The 15,087-nt window shown below is 43.8% G+C and overlaps 1 protein-coding gene across 4 annotated transcripts in view; it reads left to right on the top strand.

Annotated features, from left to right (window-relative positions):
* The first annotated feature begins 5,495 nt into the window (after window positions 1–5,495).
* The window catches only part of arid1b (AT-rich interactive domain 1B), a 43,972-nt gene continuing 34,380 nt past the window's right edge, over window positions 5,496–15,087 (top strand). The window contains exons 1-3 of one of the 4 annotated variants that reach the window (XM_067241037.1): window positions 5,496–6,625; window positions 9,700–9,891; window positions 12,820–12,993. In XM_067241037.1, coding sequence (XP_067097138.1) covers window positions 5,636–6,625; window positions 9,700–9,891; window positions 12,820–12,993 — 1,356 coding nt within the window. In that variant the 5' untranslated portion in view covers window positions 5,496–5,635. The remainder of the gene's footprint in view (window positions 6,626–9,699; window positions 9,892–12,819; window positions 12,994–15,087) is intronic. The other 3 variants (XM_067241038.1, XM_067241039.1, XM_067241040.1) reach the window with 3 other exon arrangements.

Below are 15,087 nucleotides of genomic sequence, written 5' to 3'. Positions count from 1 at the left end.
GAAACTTTCAACAACAAAAAATTGCTATGCTTGGCCTGTCGGGTTATGGTTAATCCAAGGGTTAATCCAGCACACCAATTTTGAATTTTTATTTGTGAAACAGTTTATTAAAGCTCTGATAAGACAGTCTGGCTTTAGAAAGGCTGAACTTTAGGCCATTTTAACACACCACACAGATGTTTGTACAGTATTTTCAACTGAGTTTGGCCTTGGCACTGTTGGCTTACTATCTTCACCTGCTCTAGTAACAACTGGACATTTCCCACAGCGCAGCTGCACCATAGTGTGTGTGTGTGTTTGTGTGTTTGTGTGCATGCATTACTGATTTAGTGTTACTTGGACAAAGGTTTTCAGACATACTTCCCCCTTGTTTGTGTGTGGATAATCTGTTCTTGTTGACCAGATTTTACCTGCTGATATCAATTTTATTGAAATACAACTGTACTGTGTCTGTGTGTATTTCTGTAACACAATCTTGTTTTATACCCACAAATCAGGCCACTCAGACGAAACAACAAACTCCAACCTAGTTATTCTCAAATGGTTTGAAAAAAAGCAACATCTAGTTTTGTGCACATACATAAATAAACAAGCACACGGTATGCTGAGAGCATGCACACACCCTTTAGCACAAGCCAATCACAAGCCAGTTCTTTTTCTATTCCTGTTAGCACCACTTGCTTATTTTGGGGGGTTTCCTCCCCCTTCCCTCTTTTTCTCTCTACCTTTCTGTCTTTTCCTCATTCCTTCCTTCTCTTGTATTCTCTGGGGAGTCAGCTGACCTCTCGATATTCCACACTCATTCTATACCTGTTGACATACTCTTTCCCATTCATTTTGCATAGTGTTTAGTTTCATAAACCACAAGAAAATGAAATTACACCAAGACTAGAGAAAAGGAAAAAAAATGTAAGGAGAGAAGAAGAGAAGAGTAGATAAAAGAAAAGACAAGAAGAGGAGAGGGTTGAGTTTGTAAAAGAGTCACTTCCAAAAACATGGTTTAATTTGCTGCATGCAGATCCTCCACACACAGCAGGGTTAATGACCATGGTAGCGTTTGGCGTGATGAAGACCCACCAGCCTAGCAACAGGGGGAGTATAACTTGACTCCAGGGAGTATAAATTGACTGCACTCTTTGACCCCACTTTCACCTTTCACCTCTACTGGTTCAGCACGCTTCTGAAACACAGTAAGTGTTCCCCTGACACACACATACAGACACACACAATCCCACATGTGTGCTTTTCGGGTGTGTTACTGCTGCAGATTCAATATACGTAACTTAGTTAGGCAGTCAGACTTCTATGTGTGAAGAACAGGTCATGACATATTAAGAGACACACACACAGGAATAATACATAAAGATGGCAACTTTCTACTTTATCTCTCTAGATCCAGATTATTCTATCTTCTTGATCAGGCCACTGTGGACCACAGCCAATAAAAGTTTGTTCAGTTATGACACAATTTGTGAAATTTCTTCCTTTTACATTGAGTGACTTTCTTTCTCAAAGTTTTTGTCTTCTTTTACAGTCAATATTCAAAAATGTTGCAGGGTACTGAATTATGTTAGTTTTTTTTTAACATCCCCACTCCTACAGCTAGACCTACTTCCAGTAGAGGGCGCCACATGCTAAATCTGCATTATTAGACAGAAAGACAGAAATGGTTTTGTAATGATGGGAATTTCCCTTACCCAGATACATCGGCCACGCATTGGCCTAAATAAGACCATCTGCCCTGCAGACCATGCCACAACATGTTCCATCAACGGAAAAAGCCTTATCAGAAAAGTATTACATTTATAAACAGAAAGCCTGACATATTATTCAAATTATTTGTAGTTGTTTACCAGCATGTGGTTTTATAATTGTCTGGGGCACCAAGGCATATTAAGAAAAGGAGCACTCCATGAGTGAAGCCTAGGAAATATAGGAGCACTTAAACCAAAGAACATTCCTTCAGACTCATGACTGACCACTTGACCATAAAAATGTTGTTCATTTCTGTAAAGAAAATAATGTTCCATATTTGGAAATTGTATACAGCTGTCTCCTAGATTTGTTTTTGTATAGGATAGACTTAACTTCCGTAGGTAGTAGTTGCTGTAGGTAGGGACACGAAAGCCTTGGCTTGTGTTAGTTGTTTTTATATTGTTTAGTTGGTCAGGCAATATCTTATTATGTCCATTATCACATAGGATCTTTTTTATTTTTAAATACTCTTACATTTACATTTAGTCATTTAGCAGACGCTCTTATCCAGAGCGACTTACAGAAAGTACAGGGACATTCCCCCTGAGGCAAGTAGGGTGAAGTGCCTTGCCCAAGGACACAACGTCAATTGACACGGCCGGGAATCGAACTGGCAACCTTCAGATTACTAGCCCGACTCCCTCACCGCTCAGCCATCTGACTCCCTCTTTCATTAGTATATCCGTGTTTGTGAGTAAACGTTCATTCGTACATTTAGCCTTCCCTCCAGTCTATACAAATTTTACGATGCAGACTACCAAATGTATTGTACCTACAAATGTTCAGGCAGACGTTGAATCGCCATGTTAAACCTCACACTCTTGCCATATGGTTCCTGCTAGGAGAGGTGAGATCTAGGGAGATGTTGACGGGTGGTTTTCCCTTGCCAGGCATTCACAAACAACCATTAAACATGTGTACGCATCTGTGGAACAACAAGATGCATGTCAGTGATCCAGCTGGCTTCATACCAGGAGCCTGTCATGTTATAAAACATTAATTCTAGATGGACAGGATGAGAGACAGTTTCGGTGTACACCAGAACTACACTTAACCCAGCACCTGGCCCACCATTCTGGTAGTTAAATGATTAATGGTAATCCCTGATGAATTGAAATAGTCTTGTTAGGACATGCTGGCTGGAGTCCATATACTTGTGAGAAAGAAATTGAACATGGTGTGGGGATTATGAAACCATGGAATCATGGAATCATGGAATGTGAGATGGGATCTGTTGGAGTCGCAGACTGCGTGTCATGTTGTGAACATTTGCTTCACTTTGTGCACTTGTACATGTCTACACAGCATAACTTGTAATGTATGTGCAGTACTGATTACTGTCATGCCTCATAAAATTGAACAGTGATCTTCAGAGTTTTAAGTTTCTTTGTCTCTCTTCAGTATGCACATAAAGATTGGGATACGTCACGTTTTTCATGCTTGAAGGTCAGATTTATGGAAATGATTGTACATGGTCAGAATGTAAATTTTAATTAAATAGATTGGAATTGATTCAGTGATTTACATCTTCATCCAGTGTATAAAAGTTATTGCTAGGCAACCTCTTGTTAGTTACTTAAGGCCGCTGCCAGTAGGAAAGGACAAGTTATTACGAAGTAATGAATTAGTAATGGTGCACGTAATTCCCTGATTATCTTCTCTGCTATTGTGAGACGTATTTTATACCTCAAATTAAGAAGAGGCATTACTTTCTAATTAATCTTACTATTTGAATAGCATAGTGATATAATTAACATGCAATGAGCAATTATGTTAAATGTTAAGTGTCCCCACCATAGGTTCTATTGCTTACAATGTTTAAAACATTCTACGAATACTTGGGATTTGTAGACCACCAGCTCTGTCGTCTTCTGAAACAGAAAGTAACAGACAAGTTTCAACAGTGGGCTCTGAAGTCTGTGTTCCATGGGGTGACATTGTAAAAAAAATCCCTTATTTTTCTTTCTGGCATGGCCAAAGATGCGTCTAAATGCAAATGTAGGTCCAATGGAGTATAATCGTGGCCGTGTGATGATTACAATGGGAAACTAATGATTTACCTCTGCCAAGGTCAGGGGAGGTTTAATTAGGAGAAATGCAATCAGTGTCAGGCCTCTAACTGAGACTGCTGGCTGGTCCCCTGCCAGATCCAACCTAAGGCACGTCTCAGTGAATTTGTCCATTAAAAGCCAACCGGCACCTAAAGCTGTCATGTTGCTGTTTTAAGTGGAATATTAAAAGAGTGGCGCTCAAGATCAACCTGATGGGGTAGGGTCAATGTGACTGTGGGTCAGGTGGGGATGCTTGCAATAGACTGCACCACAGCATTCTATAGTCACAAAATGAATAGTGTCGAACAATAGAATCCATGATTCAGGGTTATGAACCTACAGTTTACATGGTTTCAAAATCAAGAAACTAACGGTCCTGATTGTCATTGCTATTGAATTTATGTTAAGTGAAAGTAGACTTTAAACTCGTAGGTCATTCCTGAGGTGCCTTTGTGATATTCAGTAGAAGAACCATGGAGTAAATCATAGTGCACTAGACAATGTCTAGGGTGTGTTTATGTGGCACACTATCTCTGAGTAGTGTGGATCTAAATATTCCAATGATCAGCTGTTCCCCCTCAGCCATCATTGAAATGACTGTTGGAACTGAGTCTCCAAAAGCCCAGACTCTCACCATTCCAGCCCATGCTGGTAAACAAATCAATGTTTAATGTTGTAAATCACTCAACCTTGAAATGGAGACTCTGTTGGTCAGAATGTATTGCAGATGATTATTTCATCATTTATCCTTTTCACTCATACAACAGGGCATCACTGTGCGTTGAAAACATACGTTGTTTTAATGTGATTGCATGTGCTGCTTTCTGGCGGTTTTCTGTCTGACCCACTTTCCCTGCTTGACTTCACCGCTGCTGTAGCTGCCTCTGCTAGAGGAGGTCCCAGCCCCTTCCCCCTCGAACATGCCACTTATTCCCTTAAGTGAGTCAGAGCCTCCTTCATACATAGATCTAATATTTGCTCATGTATATTCACTCTCAATGATACATTCTCACTTTTTGGGGGGGCCTGTCTGACTAGGTTGATAGTCTTTCATTGGATGGTGTGGGATAAAGCTTGAATTTAAAATGCAGATTGCTTATGTGCTCTATAAACAAACAATTTAGCGTTGACTTGTTGCAGTACAGTTTGTAAACCATTCTAATTCACAATTTAATTGTTGTTGCGATCAAGGGTTCATCTTAATATAGGCTACATGATGATAGAATTGCATATCTCCTACAAAGTCGGCATTTAACTGGTTCACTCTCGATAGCCTGCTAGGGGGGAGTGCTAATCCGAGCAAGGCGTGCCAGAAAATAAGTTTTATGTCAGAATACCTCAACTTTGCTGAAGTGTCTACATTAACTACGATGCAGTGGTGCTGATGCTGCGCTTCTCTGAAGCCCGGAGAGCTCACGTTATATTCTCCACGGCTGGTTGGTCGTTAAATGTTATTCTTCCTTTTTCTCTGAATTTTTTTTTAACAGCAAACTAGGTGCAGCTTAACTCTATCTTGACTGGATTCCTACCGCGGAGATGTGTGCTTGATCATGGCCGCAAAAGTGTCATCAGCCTTAACTTCAAATGGTAAGAAAAGGTCGAATTTAACTAGCAGCGTCAGTCAAGATCTGAAATCTGGTAAATCTGGTGGAGAAGCTAAACCCGTGGTGGGAGATGGGACTCGCACTGTGAATATAGAGCAACATGGAACGCATGCCCACGAACTAAATCCAACCAGTTTAGCTCGAGCTTCGACAGGGCACAGAACGTATCCACTTGAGAAAGAAGGGGAAGATAAATCAGATTTTTTTTCTACTTCGATTTCCAGCATGACTTCAAGTATGGAGACGGGAATGCTTGGTAATCATAAAGTGAAAAATGTTAGCGGCGGAGATCCTCCTCCTCCATCTCACCACCTCACACCTCCACAGCAACAGTCGCTGCCATTCAATCAATTCACCCAGCATCAACGCCAAATTCATAACAACATTACGAACAACCAACCGCCAACACAGGGAGAGAGTGGAAACCGTCAACATGGAGGAAAAGAGAATATTTTAGGGAATCAAGTCGAACGCCATCAGCAGTTGATGAACAAAAGTGAAGAGGAGAACCAACAGTGCAAAACGGAGGACCGGATGGACAGCAGGTACGATCATGCCAGTTCGGGACCAACGAATAACAACATCAACAACACGTCTCAAAGTGGGAACAGCTCAGTTACAGAGTTTAATAATTATTATGGGAATGGAAGAGGAGGGCCTTGCTTTGATCAACATGGCGGACAACAAAGCCCCGGGACTGGGATAATGCATTCGGTACAGAACACTATGGATCAAGTTCAGAACTCACACGAAGGTTACCACAATAGCCCGTATAACCACTACCAGAACTATCGACCTGGTTACGGCAACAGTGGATACGGAATGATGAGCCCCTCGCGGCAGGGGAATAACATAATGGGCCCGGGCAGCAATACTGCTGTTGCTAATCATAGCAAAGCTGCCATGTCTGCTGCTTCTTCTCCGAGTGGTAATGTAGGAGGATTTCAAAGATTTCCAGGGCAAAGTCAGCAGCATCCTTCGGGGGCTACCCCGACTCTAAACCAGCTACTGACATCTCCAAGTCCGATGATGCGAGGCTATGGCAGTGGCTATCAAGATTACAGTAATCCCTCCGCACAACAACAATCAAGCATGGGGCTGGCTAAAGACATAGGCTCTCAATATGGTTCGGCTACTCATGGCTGGGGAGGACAACAAAGAAATCACCCTACAATGAGCCCTGGGAACAACGGACAAGGAGGCAGCAGGTCCCAGGTATTGAATGCTTTCTTTATGTGTCTCAGTTTGATCTTTTCTCCGTTGAGTCAGACTGCAAATCAGTTTTCAACAACCTTACGTTAGTGGACAGAGATGGGAAAGTTAGCTAGCTAGCATAGCTAACAGCAACTAGCCAACTAGGCTAGTGCAGTATGTACTCGCTAGTGTTTGATTTCCTTTAAACAATTTTATTTCCCTCCTGGCCATTTTCAGAGGGATATGAAGACGACTTCCTTCCTCCATTCTCCATATTCTATAAAAGTAGACTACGCTAAGTTTAGTCGGGTTGGCTGGTAGAACGGTATTGCAATTCATGTCCAAGGTGACTTCTGCTTGGATTGTGGGACACAACCTTGCTAGCTAGCGAGCATTATTGCCTGTCTAAGCTAAGAGGCATTTCGTTTAGAACTTCTGGTGCCCCGTCGGTACACGGGCGAGCCCTCTGTGGCTAGCTCTAAGCTCTTCCTGATTGCAGCCCGTTTCTTTATTTTTAAGTTTGACACTTTGGCGACAGTTAACATGGATCAAATCAATTCAGATATGTATAGCTTGATTCAAACTCAGGTCAGACTTGGTTATACTGTCATATTGGAATATATGGTTAGGCAATGTATTATCGTGATGAATCTGGCAACCATGGAAAATTACTGTGCATTTTGTCGTGGCTATGCGTTTCAGTATAGTTCGGGCACGTGACTGACAACAAATCGTATTTTAAAACAAATGTACCTTTAGCATTAGCCACTAGTTGCTAAAAGGCTAACATTAGTGCATTCTTTACTAGCATTGGAATTGCAGCCAGCTAACAATACGGAAGCTCAGTCTATTAAAACTATTTCAATGTTTGTCTTCTTGCCTGCTTTGCACACGTTTCGCACACGTTCATTTCACTCAGTTGGCTAACATATTTTGGCCAACATGAAAACGACGCATGTGCCCTGATAACACCGAGCGGTGAACACCTAACGCTACACATTTCTAGCTAGCTAAGTAAAAAATCTAATATGCTACAGCTAGCCACAACAACAAGGCCCGAAGCGAGCTATTGGAGCCAATTAATCTTCAAAGTATGAGGCATTTAAACACCTTGCTAGTCTTGTTTGACCAAATGTGAAAAGTGCTTCACAGTTAGTGCATAAAGCCCTGGTCAAAAATAAACAAAAAACAAATGTGTCCTGTTTACATTCTTGTAATGATACCTCTCACAAATATTTTATAATACATTGTGATAATCCCAAGGTTCTGGCAGGGAGCCCATTGTGGTGCTGCCTGCCGCCCTGACCTTCACACATGCAGATTAGCCATGTGGCTATTTCTACAATCAGACAAATTCCTCCTCAAATAACAGATACTGCTTATACCAATAACATATTTTTCTGTCTTTGATTAGGGTGTGAAATGCTTTTGTCAGTCTCTTTCTACTCTTTTTGTTTAATCTATTTGTATCTAGGTGATACTCAATACTCTTTTTACATTCTTGGTAATCTTTTAAACTATAATTCAGATTTGAGGCTAATTCGTAAACATTGTTGAGTTTTTACCAGTTTAGTTTTCCTTGTTCAATTTTACATTGATGACATTCAATCACAGACAGGCCTGTAGTAAAAATGTGTGATTTGGAAGTCAATGATCTTTGCTGAGGTATTGTAATTGAATCTTAAATTAGCTCTATTAAAGAGGACGTGTCCTGTTTTTCTATCAGCTTGCTCTCATTCCCACATAGACTGAGAGATTTAGTATTCAAAGTGCTGAGGGAGACATTCAGTTGATATTTTGGTGGCATGGCTATCATTATGGTCATTAAAAGTTTTGTTTCCTGTTTGTAACGTTAATGGTTCTAAACTCTAGTTTAATTAGTCTAACTATAGTAAACTTGAGTTAGATTATGAACTGCAGCGCAGTCTGTGTTTGGCTTGTAGTTTCTGAATTTAAAGTGAATTGTCTGGCAGCCTTTCTAGCCAGAGAGAAGCACATTTGACTCATTTCTTTCTACAATTCCCACCAAAAATACCAGCCATTCTTGTCTCGTGAGCAATTTACTTGATTTTGTCCTGTTTTTTGTGGTTTCAGCTTTGAACTGAACAAACCCACAAATATCTTGTTTTAATGAAAGGATTGAAACCATTTAGAAGTTGTAAAATGTACCAAAACAACAACATATCAAATATTTACTGCTCTTACCTGAAACATTTTTTGTGATCATTAGACACTTTTGATATAGCGTAGTCTATGTAGTTTAAAGGATGTGGTTTTCTTTCATTAAACCATTTGAAGTTGCCAGTTTTTATCCCTCCCTTTTTTTCTTAGAATCAAAATGATAAAAAAATTATTTAAAAAGTTACCTTAAACAGGGAGGAAATAATCATGCTTTTTAACAAACATATTGAATTATTTTAAATGTCAGACAATACTATCAAAGCTGGAAAAAACAGTGCTTCAGTCTTTTCCTCTATGGTTCCTCTACCTACAATTCTCTTAAATGTTACTGAGTGTGAGTGTGTGTCGGACTGGAGGGTTTGCAGGGTACCCAGGCATGACTGCTGACACTTGGTCCCATTTAAAGTGGACTCCTAGGCTTTCTCGATTGCTCACATTTTCTCTAAGTGCTGCTTCAATTGGCTTGAACTTGGCAGTGACATGAGAAGATTAGCTTCAATTGCTCTCTCACTCTTTTTTGGCACGGCCACGCCACTTGAGGATAACCTGACTCTGAGCACTTGATGGCACATTAGCCTCCATATCTGTTCAAACCCTGGGACCCATGTCAGGCATCTTTGGTCCAGTGGAGAGGGCCTTTTGATTGGTGATGAGCCAGGTGACTACCAATTGTGGAATACGACCAAAAACAACCATTGCCAGTTAAAAGAGCTCTTCAAATCATGTTTGATTTGATAGAATCTTTTATAAAACATGCCAATTTTATGTCACCGTACTTGTACTCACAATATTTCACGTATTTTGATTTTCATCAATCTGAAACGTTGCTCTGTCGTGTAGCTGAGGTCTACACGTTACAGAGAAATGTAACAAACTTCATTGATTGCTCTCATCGTTTACTCTCTGTCACCTAGGTTCAACCCGTGGACGCAATGGCGATGAAGCGCTCCCAACTCTACAACATGAGCAACAATCCGTACTCCCAGCAGCAGGCAGGGCCCTACTCTGGCCAGCCATATGGATCGCCCCCTCCTCACCGCTACCCCATGGGAATGCCTGGAAGGGGTCAGATGAGCATGGGTGGAATGCAGTACCCTCAACAGCAGGTATGGATGCTGCCAACATCCCAGCGTGCCATGGTTTACTATTTGTGTACAGTAGTTAAATAGCCTCGCAGAAAAAAAAAAAGAAGAAGAGAGCGAGTCTGGTCTCCCGTCACAAGTCTTGAGAAGCTGTGGCCGTCCCTGTGAGGGTTTCCCGTGTACGGAAGCTGTTGACACACATGTCTATGAGTGAAGCGAGCCAGTTCAGGCCATGCGGTGCTGGGTCAAGTTATTCTGGGTGCAGACTGACTGTAGCTATATTTAGCCCCAGTCTGCTGGTTTGGGTTTTATGCCCCTACAGAGACAGACTGCTGCTGACTTTGGCCCAGACTGCTGACATGGCGTGAGTGTGGGGTTGAAGCTTTGGTCCCACCACAACCTGGACTGCACAACACACACCCACAAACTCTTGAATATACTGTTGTATCTCTTTTTATGTGTTGTCATTGGGCTCCTGATTGAAGTCAGATCTCAGTGCAACGGCTTCACAATAGTCTCTTTCATCTCCCTGATCCTTTCTTCACTCCCGCCATGAAAACATATTAATGGAAACCCACTTTGATAGTAATGGATAATTGCTTTCTATGCCCTCCGTTTAGCCAAAGGCAAAATTTATGCAAGACAAGCGCCATACACACACACACACACAAACACACACCCCATCTGTGATACTTTTTCCTGGCCGATTTTGGTAATGGTGGTGATACATTATGACATCATGCTGAATTGTTCAACTGTGTCTTTCACAAATGTCATAATTCTAGTGGCCTATTCACTGTTTTTAGATGGCAGATAGTCCGTGAGATGATACCCATGTGTAATCATTATTCCAATTGGAAAATTCTATGTTGCGGCCTTTCAGTATAAAACATCCCAGCCGTGTAAATGAAAAATGTAGTTTTTCCAGATGGTCTCCAGACACCTCCTTTATTACCTCACGGATCCTACCTGAAATTGGATGTTTCAACTGGTCAGATACCAGCGGGGATCCACAGCGCTTCGTCTATTGATTGTGTTCCCTGCTCTGAGTGGCCAAATGGCTTGTCCTGCTGGTGAGGAGGGGGCTGCGGGGCAGGAGGTGGAGGAGGACATGGGGGAGAGAGGTAGAGCAGGATAAAGGGAGGATGAGGAGGGAGCGTGGCCGTGTGCATGCAGGAAGCAGTGGAGCAGACAGCCTATATTTGAGATGCCATTCAAAGATCAGGCTTAATATTTCAAGATAATTAGGAATGGATTTTTCCTCAGTCGATGATGCATTCTCGGCTCCTTGCTTGGCGGAACGTCTCTGAATCCTTCCACTTCTCCCTGCTGTCGTTGGTCTCTGGGCGAAGGCTGTTTCGCTTCTGCAGGCTTCAGAACCATGACTATCCTGGTGGTGGGGTTCTGGACCATTTAGAACTAGTTAATGTATGAGTCTGATGTAGAGATTGCTGGAGATGCACAATTATTTAATGGCCTTACACTCAGCTGGGTTAATGGAAGACATCATGTCCCTATCTACAGACGGTTACCTAACTGTTAATGTCCTCGCCCTGCCACAACAGGAAACCAGACGAGAGAGCGTTCTCCAGGGTCGTGCAAAACCAGATTTATAACTAGCCAATTTTTCTATCACAGTATAGAGAGTAATTAAATACAAGGGCAGACATTTGTAACCATTGTGATAGAATTGCCACCAACACATAACATAATTAAAGGCCCTTCTGTTTAGCTAGGTAGGAATCACCACCAGCTGTTAATGACAATTGACAGTGGTCTCTTCAGAGCGGCTGGCAGTATCTGATGAAGCCAGCTGAAGTATTAGCATGTCAGCGGTGCCTCCAGTGTCTTGCAGCCTGCGTACACATTGATTACTGCTGTAATCAGATGGGAGACTGTCAGGGACCATCAGAGCCAGACTCGTTCCAGACAGGGAGGTGAAAACTTCTCCCTCTGGTGTCTCCCAGCAGTGCTGCTGCTGGGGGTTGATATGTGCTCGGGCCTGGCCTGGAAACACACAAGGAGAGGGGAGAGAGAGAGAAAATAGAGATGGGGGAGAGAGAGAGAGCGAGAGCGATATGGAGAGAGTGAGTGAGAGACATGAGAGGGAGAGAGGTAGGTGGAAGAGTAAAAGAGAGAGAGAGAGATGGGAGAATGAGGTCAAGATTGGAGGGTAGACACTCAGTCATCACTGTCTCAGTTCCACAGTGATGAGCCTATGTTATGTGTGGAAAAACAGACTGGATGCCCTGAGGGCCTACAGAGCAGTGACCTGGTTGGATAATGCGCTGATGCATACAGAACTGAAAGACCGACTTCCCCTTTTCCAAAAATGTTTTTCACTATTGCCTGTTGCCTCAGGTCAGATGGAGCATACATTCCATTGGTTCCTGTAGGATAAATTCTGGAGGGTATTTTGGTTTAACGTAGATGTTAACTTATTGACCCCGGGTAAGGAAAGACCTTACCATCAAATAGTAAGATTAGAAGCCCTTGATTTGATGATGCTCTATAAAATTGGTCCCAAACTGATTTCTCATCAGTGCAGTGGGTGTTTCTTTTTTTTTCTTAGCTTCCCTCCCCTTTCTTTCCCCCCTTGTTGTTTGACATCCTGCCTAATGTGAGTGACTCCAGCTGAGGCTCGGGGATGTGCCAATAGCAGATGTTCCCCAAAACAGGTTACGTAAGACTTCCAAACGACAGCTTGCGGTGAATGGAGGAAGAAGCTGTGTAGTTGTAGTAATGGCGTGGACAGACTGTGCAGGGGCCCAGTGGTTGGAGACTAATCTCCGGTGCCTAGCTCATCACTTTTTCACAGCGCTGTTGGTCAACAAGGCCAGCCCAGGACACGGGGCTTAAGTAGTCACTTGAGTTGATCCATGTGGATTGGAAGTGGAGACTGTGTTTGTTGTGTGTGTGTAACTGACCAGCTTTCCGTGTCTTGGCCCTCAGCAGATGGCAGCTCAGTATGGGCAGCAGCAGCAGCAGCAGCAGCAGCAGCAGCAGGGCATGAGCGGGTACAGCCAGCAGGGGCAGCCCCCGTACTTCAGCCCCGCCCAGCAGCAACAGCAGCCCGCCGCCCCCACACAGCCACCTTACATGCAGCCACGCCCACCCCCACAGCAGGTAAGAGGGACCACAACTCCCACAATGCCCTGCCGAGGAACAGCAGGGAACCTGTTGAAACGTTTTTCAGTTCAATTCCTTTTATTGATCACCGGAGGAAAATCCGAGTGTTCGAGTGAAATTGCTCTCTGTGCAATCTCTGGGACTGGGTGGAAAATGGCATGCAGCAGTGGGATACTCATCATGATCAACCATTGTCACTCCCTGTTCATAAAGGAGACAATCAGGTGTGGGGCGGAGCTTCAAAGCAAGCTTCTTCACCAGCACTTGACTTTTTAATTTAGCAAAGCAGGGCTTATATTTGAAGCTTCATTCCTAACGGCTCAATACCTTTTCATTTATTATCCCTCGTACAGCTGCGGTCTCCCTATATTCTAGAGAGAAAAAAAGAAATCAATATGAAAAGTAGCCCACTCATGGAGGTGGGGGTCCTCTTTAGATTGGAGTTCCAGCTATCTGTGCCATCTGCTCTCCAGCTCTGGTCTCATAAAGGCCGGGGGCAGTAATGAAGTCCAGTCTCCCTGGCCGGTTATTGAGTCAGCGATTTAGCTGCTCCCACTGGGGGTGGGTGCGGGGAGGGGTGAGATGGTCAGCCGCATTCGTTTTTTCAAGGGAAACCCTGACTTGGTGTGTGGCCTGTGTGGTGTGTAGCCTGTGTGGTGTGTAGCCTGTGTGGTGTGTAGCCTGTGTGTGGTGTGTGCCTGTGTAGCCTGTGTGTGGTGTGTGCCTGTGTAGCCTGTGTGTGGTGTGTAGCCTGTGTGTGGTGTGTAGCCTGTGTGTGGTGTGTGCCTGTGTAGCCTGTGTGTGGTGTGTGCCTGTGTAGCCTGTGTGTGGTGTGTAGCCTGTGTGTGGTGTGTGTGGTGTGTAGCCTGTGTGTGGTGTGTAGCCTGTGTGTGGTGTGTAGCCTGTGTGGTGTGTAGCCTGTGTGTGGCCTGTGTGGTGTGTAGCCTGTGTGGTGTGTAGCCTGTGTGTGGTGTGTAGCCTGTGTGGTGTGTAGCCTGTGTGTGGTGTGTGGCCTGTGTGGTGTGTAGCCTGTGTGGTGTGTAGCCTGTGTGGAGTGTTGCCCGTGTGGTGACTACCTGTTTTAACCCGTCCATATTCGTATATCTGAGTTTAGTTTTGATATTTGACTCAAGAATGGCCAGGAGAAATGCACAACGAGAGAAGTAGAAGTGTACGACCACGCTGGCTGAACTAATGAGGAACTGACCTTGAGTAAAAGCCTCCTGGGTGTCAGGGTAATATCCAAGCAGAGCACACACGCTGCAGCCACACTGCTCCATGTAGCTCAGCCACCGTCTGTTCCCTCAACCCCAACGCTATTATTTTTCAGTCAGGCTGATAAAGGAAATTGTTTTCGGTTTCAGCCCTGTGCGTCTTTTTTTGACCGAGATGATAGGGGAATAAACAGGTGGAATGAAACAGTCTCTGCCCTAACCCCTGCTATCTGGGAGTCTACTAAAGATGGCCGCTGTGCTCGTTAGCGCCGCGTCACTGTGAAGCTGGAGGCTGTAATGATGGAGCTCAACCGCTAACGACAGCGATACCTTGAACTTGCAGTACGAGGGCCCGCCAGACAGGACGGAAAGAGCCTTCGATCCTGTCCGCAGCGCTGGAGGAGACGATAACCTCTATCAAAGAGCCGTTCCCTGCCTCTGTGTTGTTGGTGTGTGTCTGCGTGGCGGGGCACAGTACCAGTCTGCTCAGAGCGCCGGGTATTTCCCCTGCGGCTCTGTCTTTCTCCTCTACTGACAGCCTTAATTAGCTTTGTGTGTGTGTGTGTGTGTGTGTGTTTGTGTGAAACAATGAGGCGGTTTACATACAGGAAAGAAATAGGCATGTTTGATATGACAAGCCGGGAGAATAAGGCGAACAAAAAAAATACCTTGTTTTTTGACGTGGGCTTTTCATTGATGAAGTACGCTGGGGGTAACTTTAGCCTTGCTGTTAGGACTTGTCTGAGAAAAGATCAGTTTCTGTTGAGGGAGTAGGGAAAAAAATCCTGCTCAGCTGTCGAGTTCTAAAACCGGTATTTAACTGCCAATATTAATGTGCTGCTCGTGCGAGCCAAGGAGCCTTTTATCAGCTGGGATG

This window comes from Osmerus mordax, chromosome 8, assembly GCF_038355195.1.
Source record: "Osmerus mordax isolate fOsmMor3 chromosome 8, fOsmMor3.pri, whole genome shotgun sequence".
NCBI classification, from domain to species: domain Eukaryota; kingdom Metazoa; phylum Chordata; class Actinopteri; order Osmeriformes; family Osmeridae; genus Osmerus; species Osmerus mordax.
Note: the sequence above shows the minus strand (reverse complement) of the source record. Positions and strands in the feature narration are given on the sequence as shown.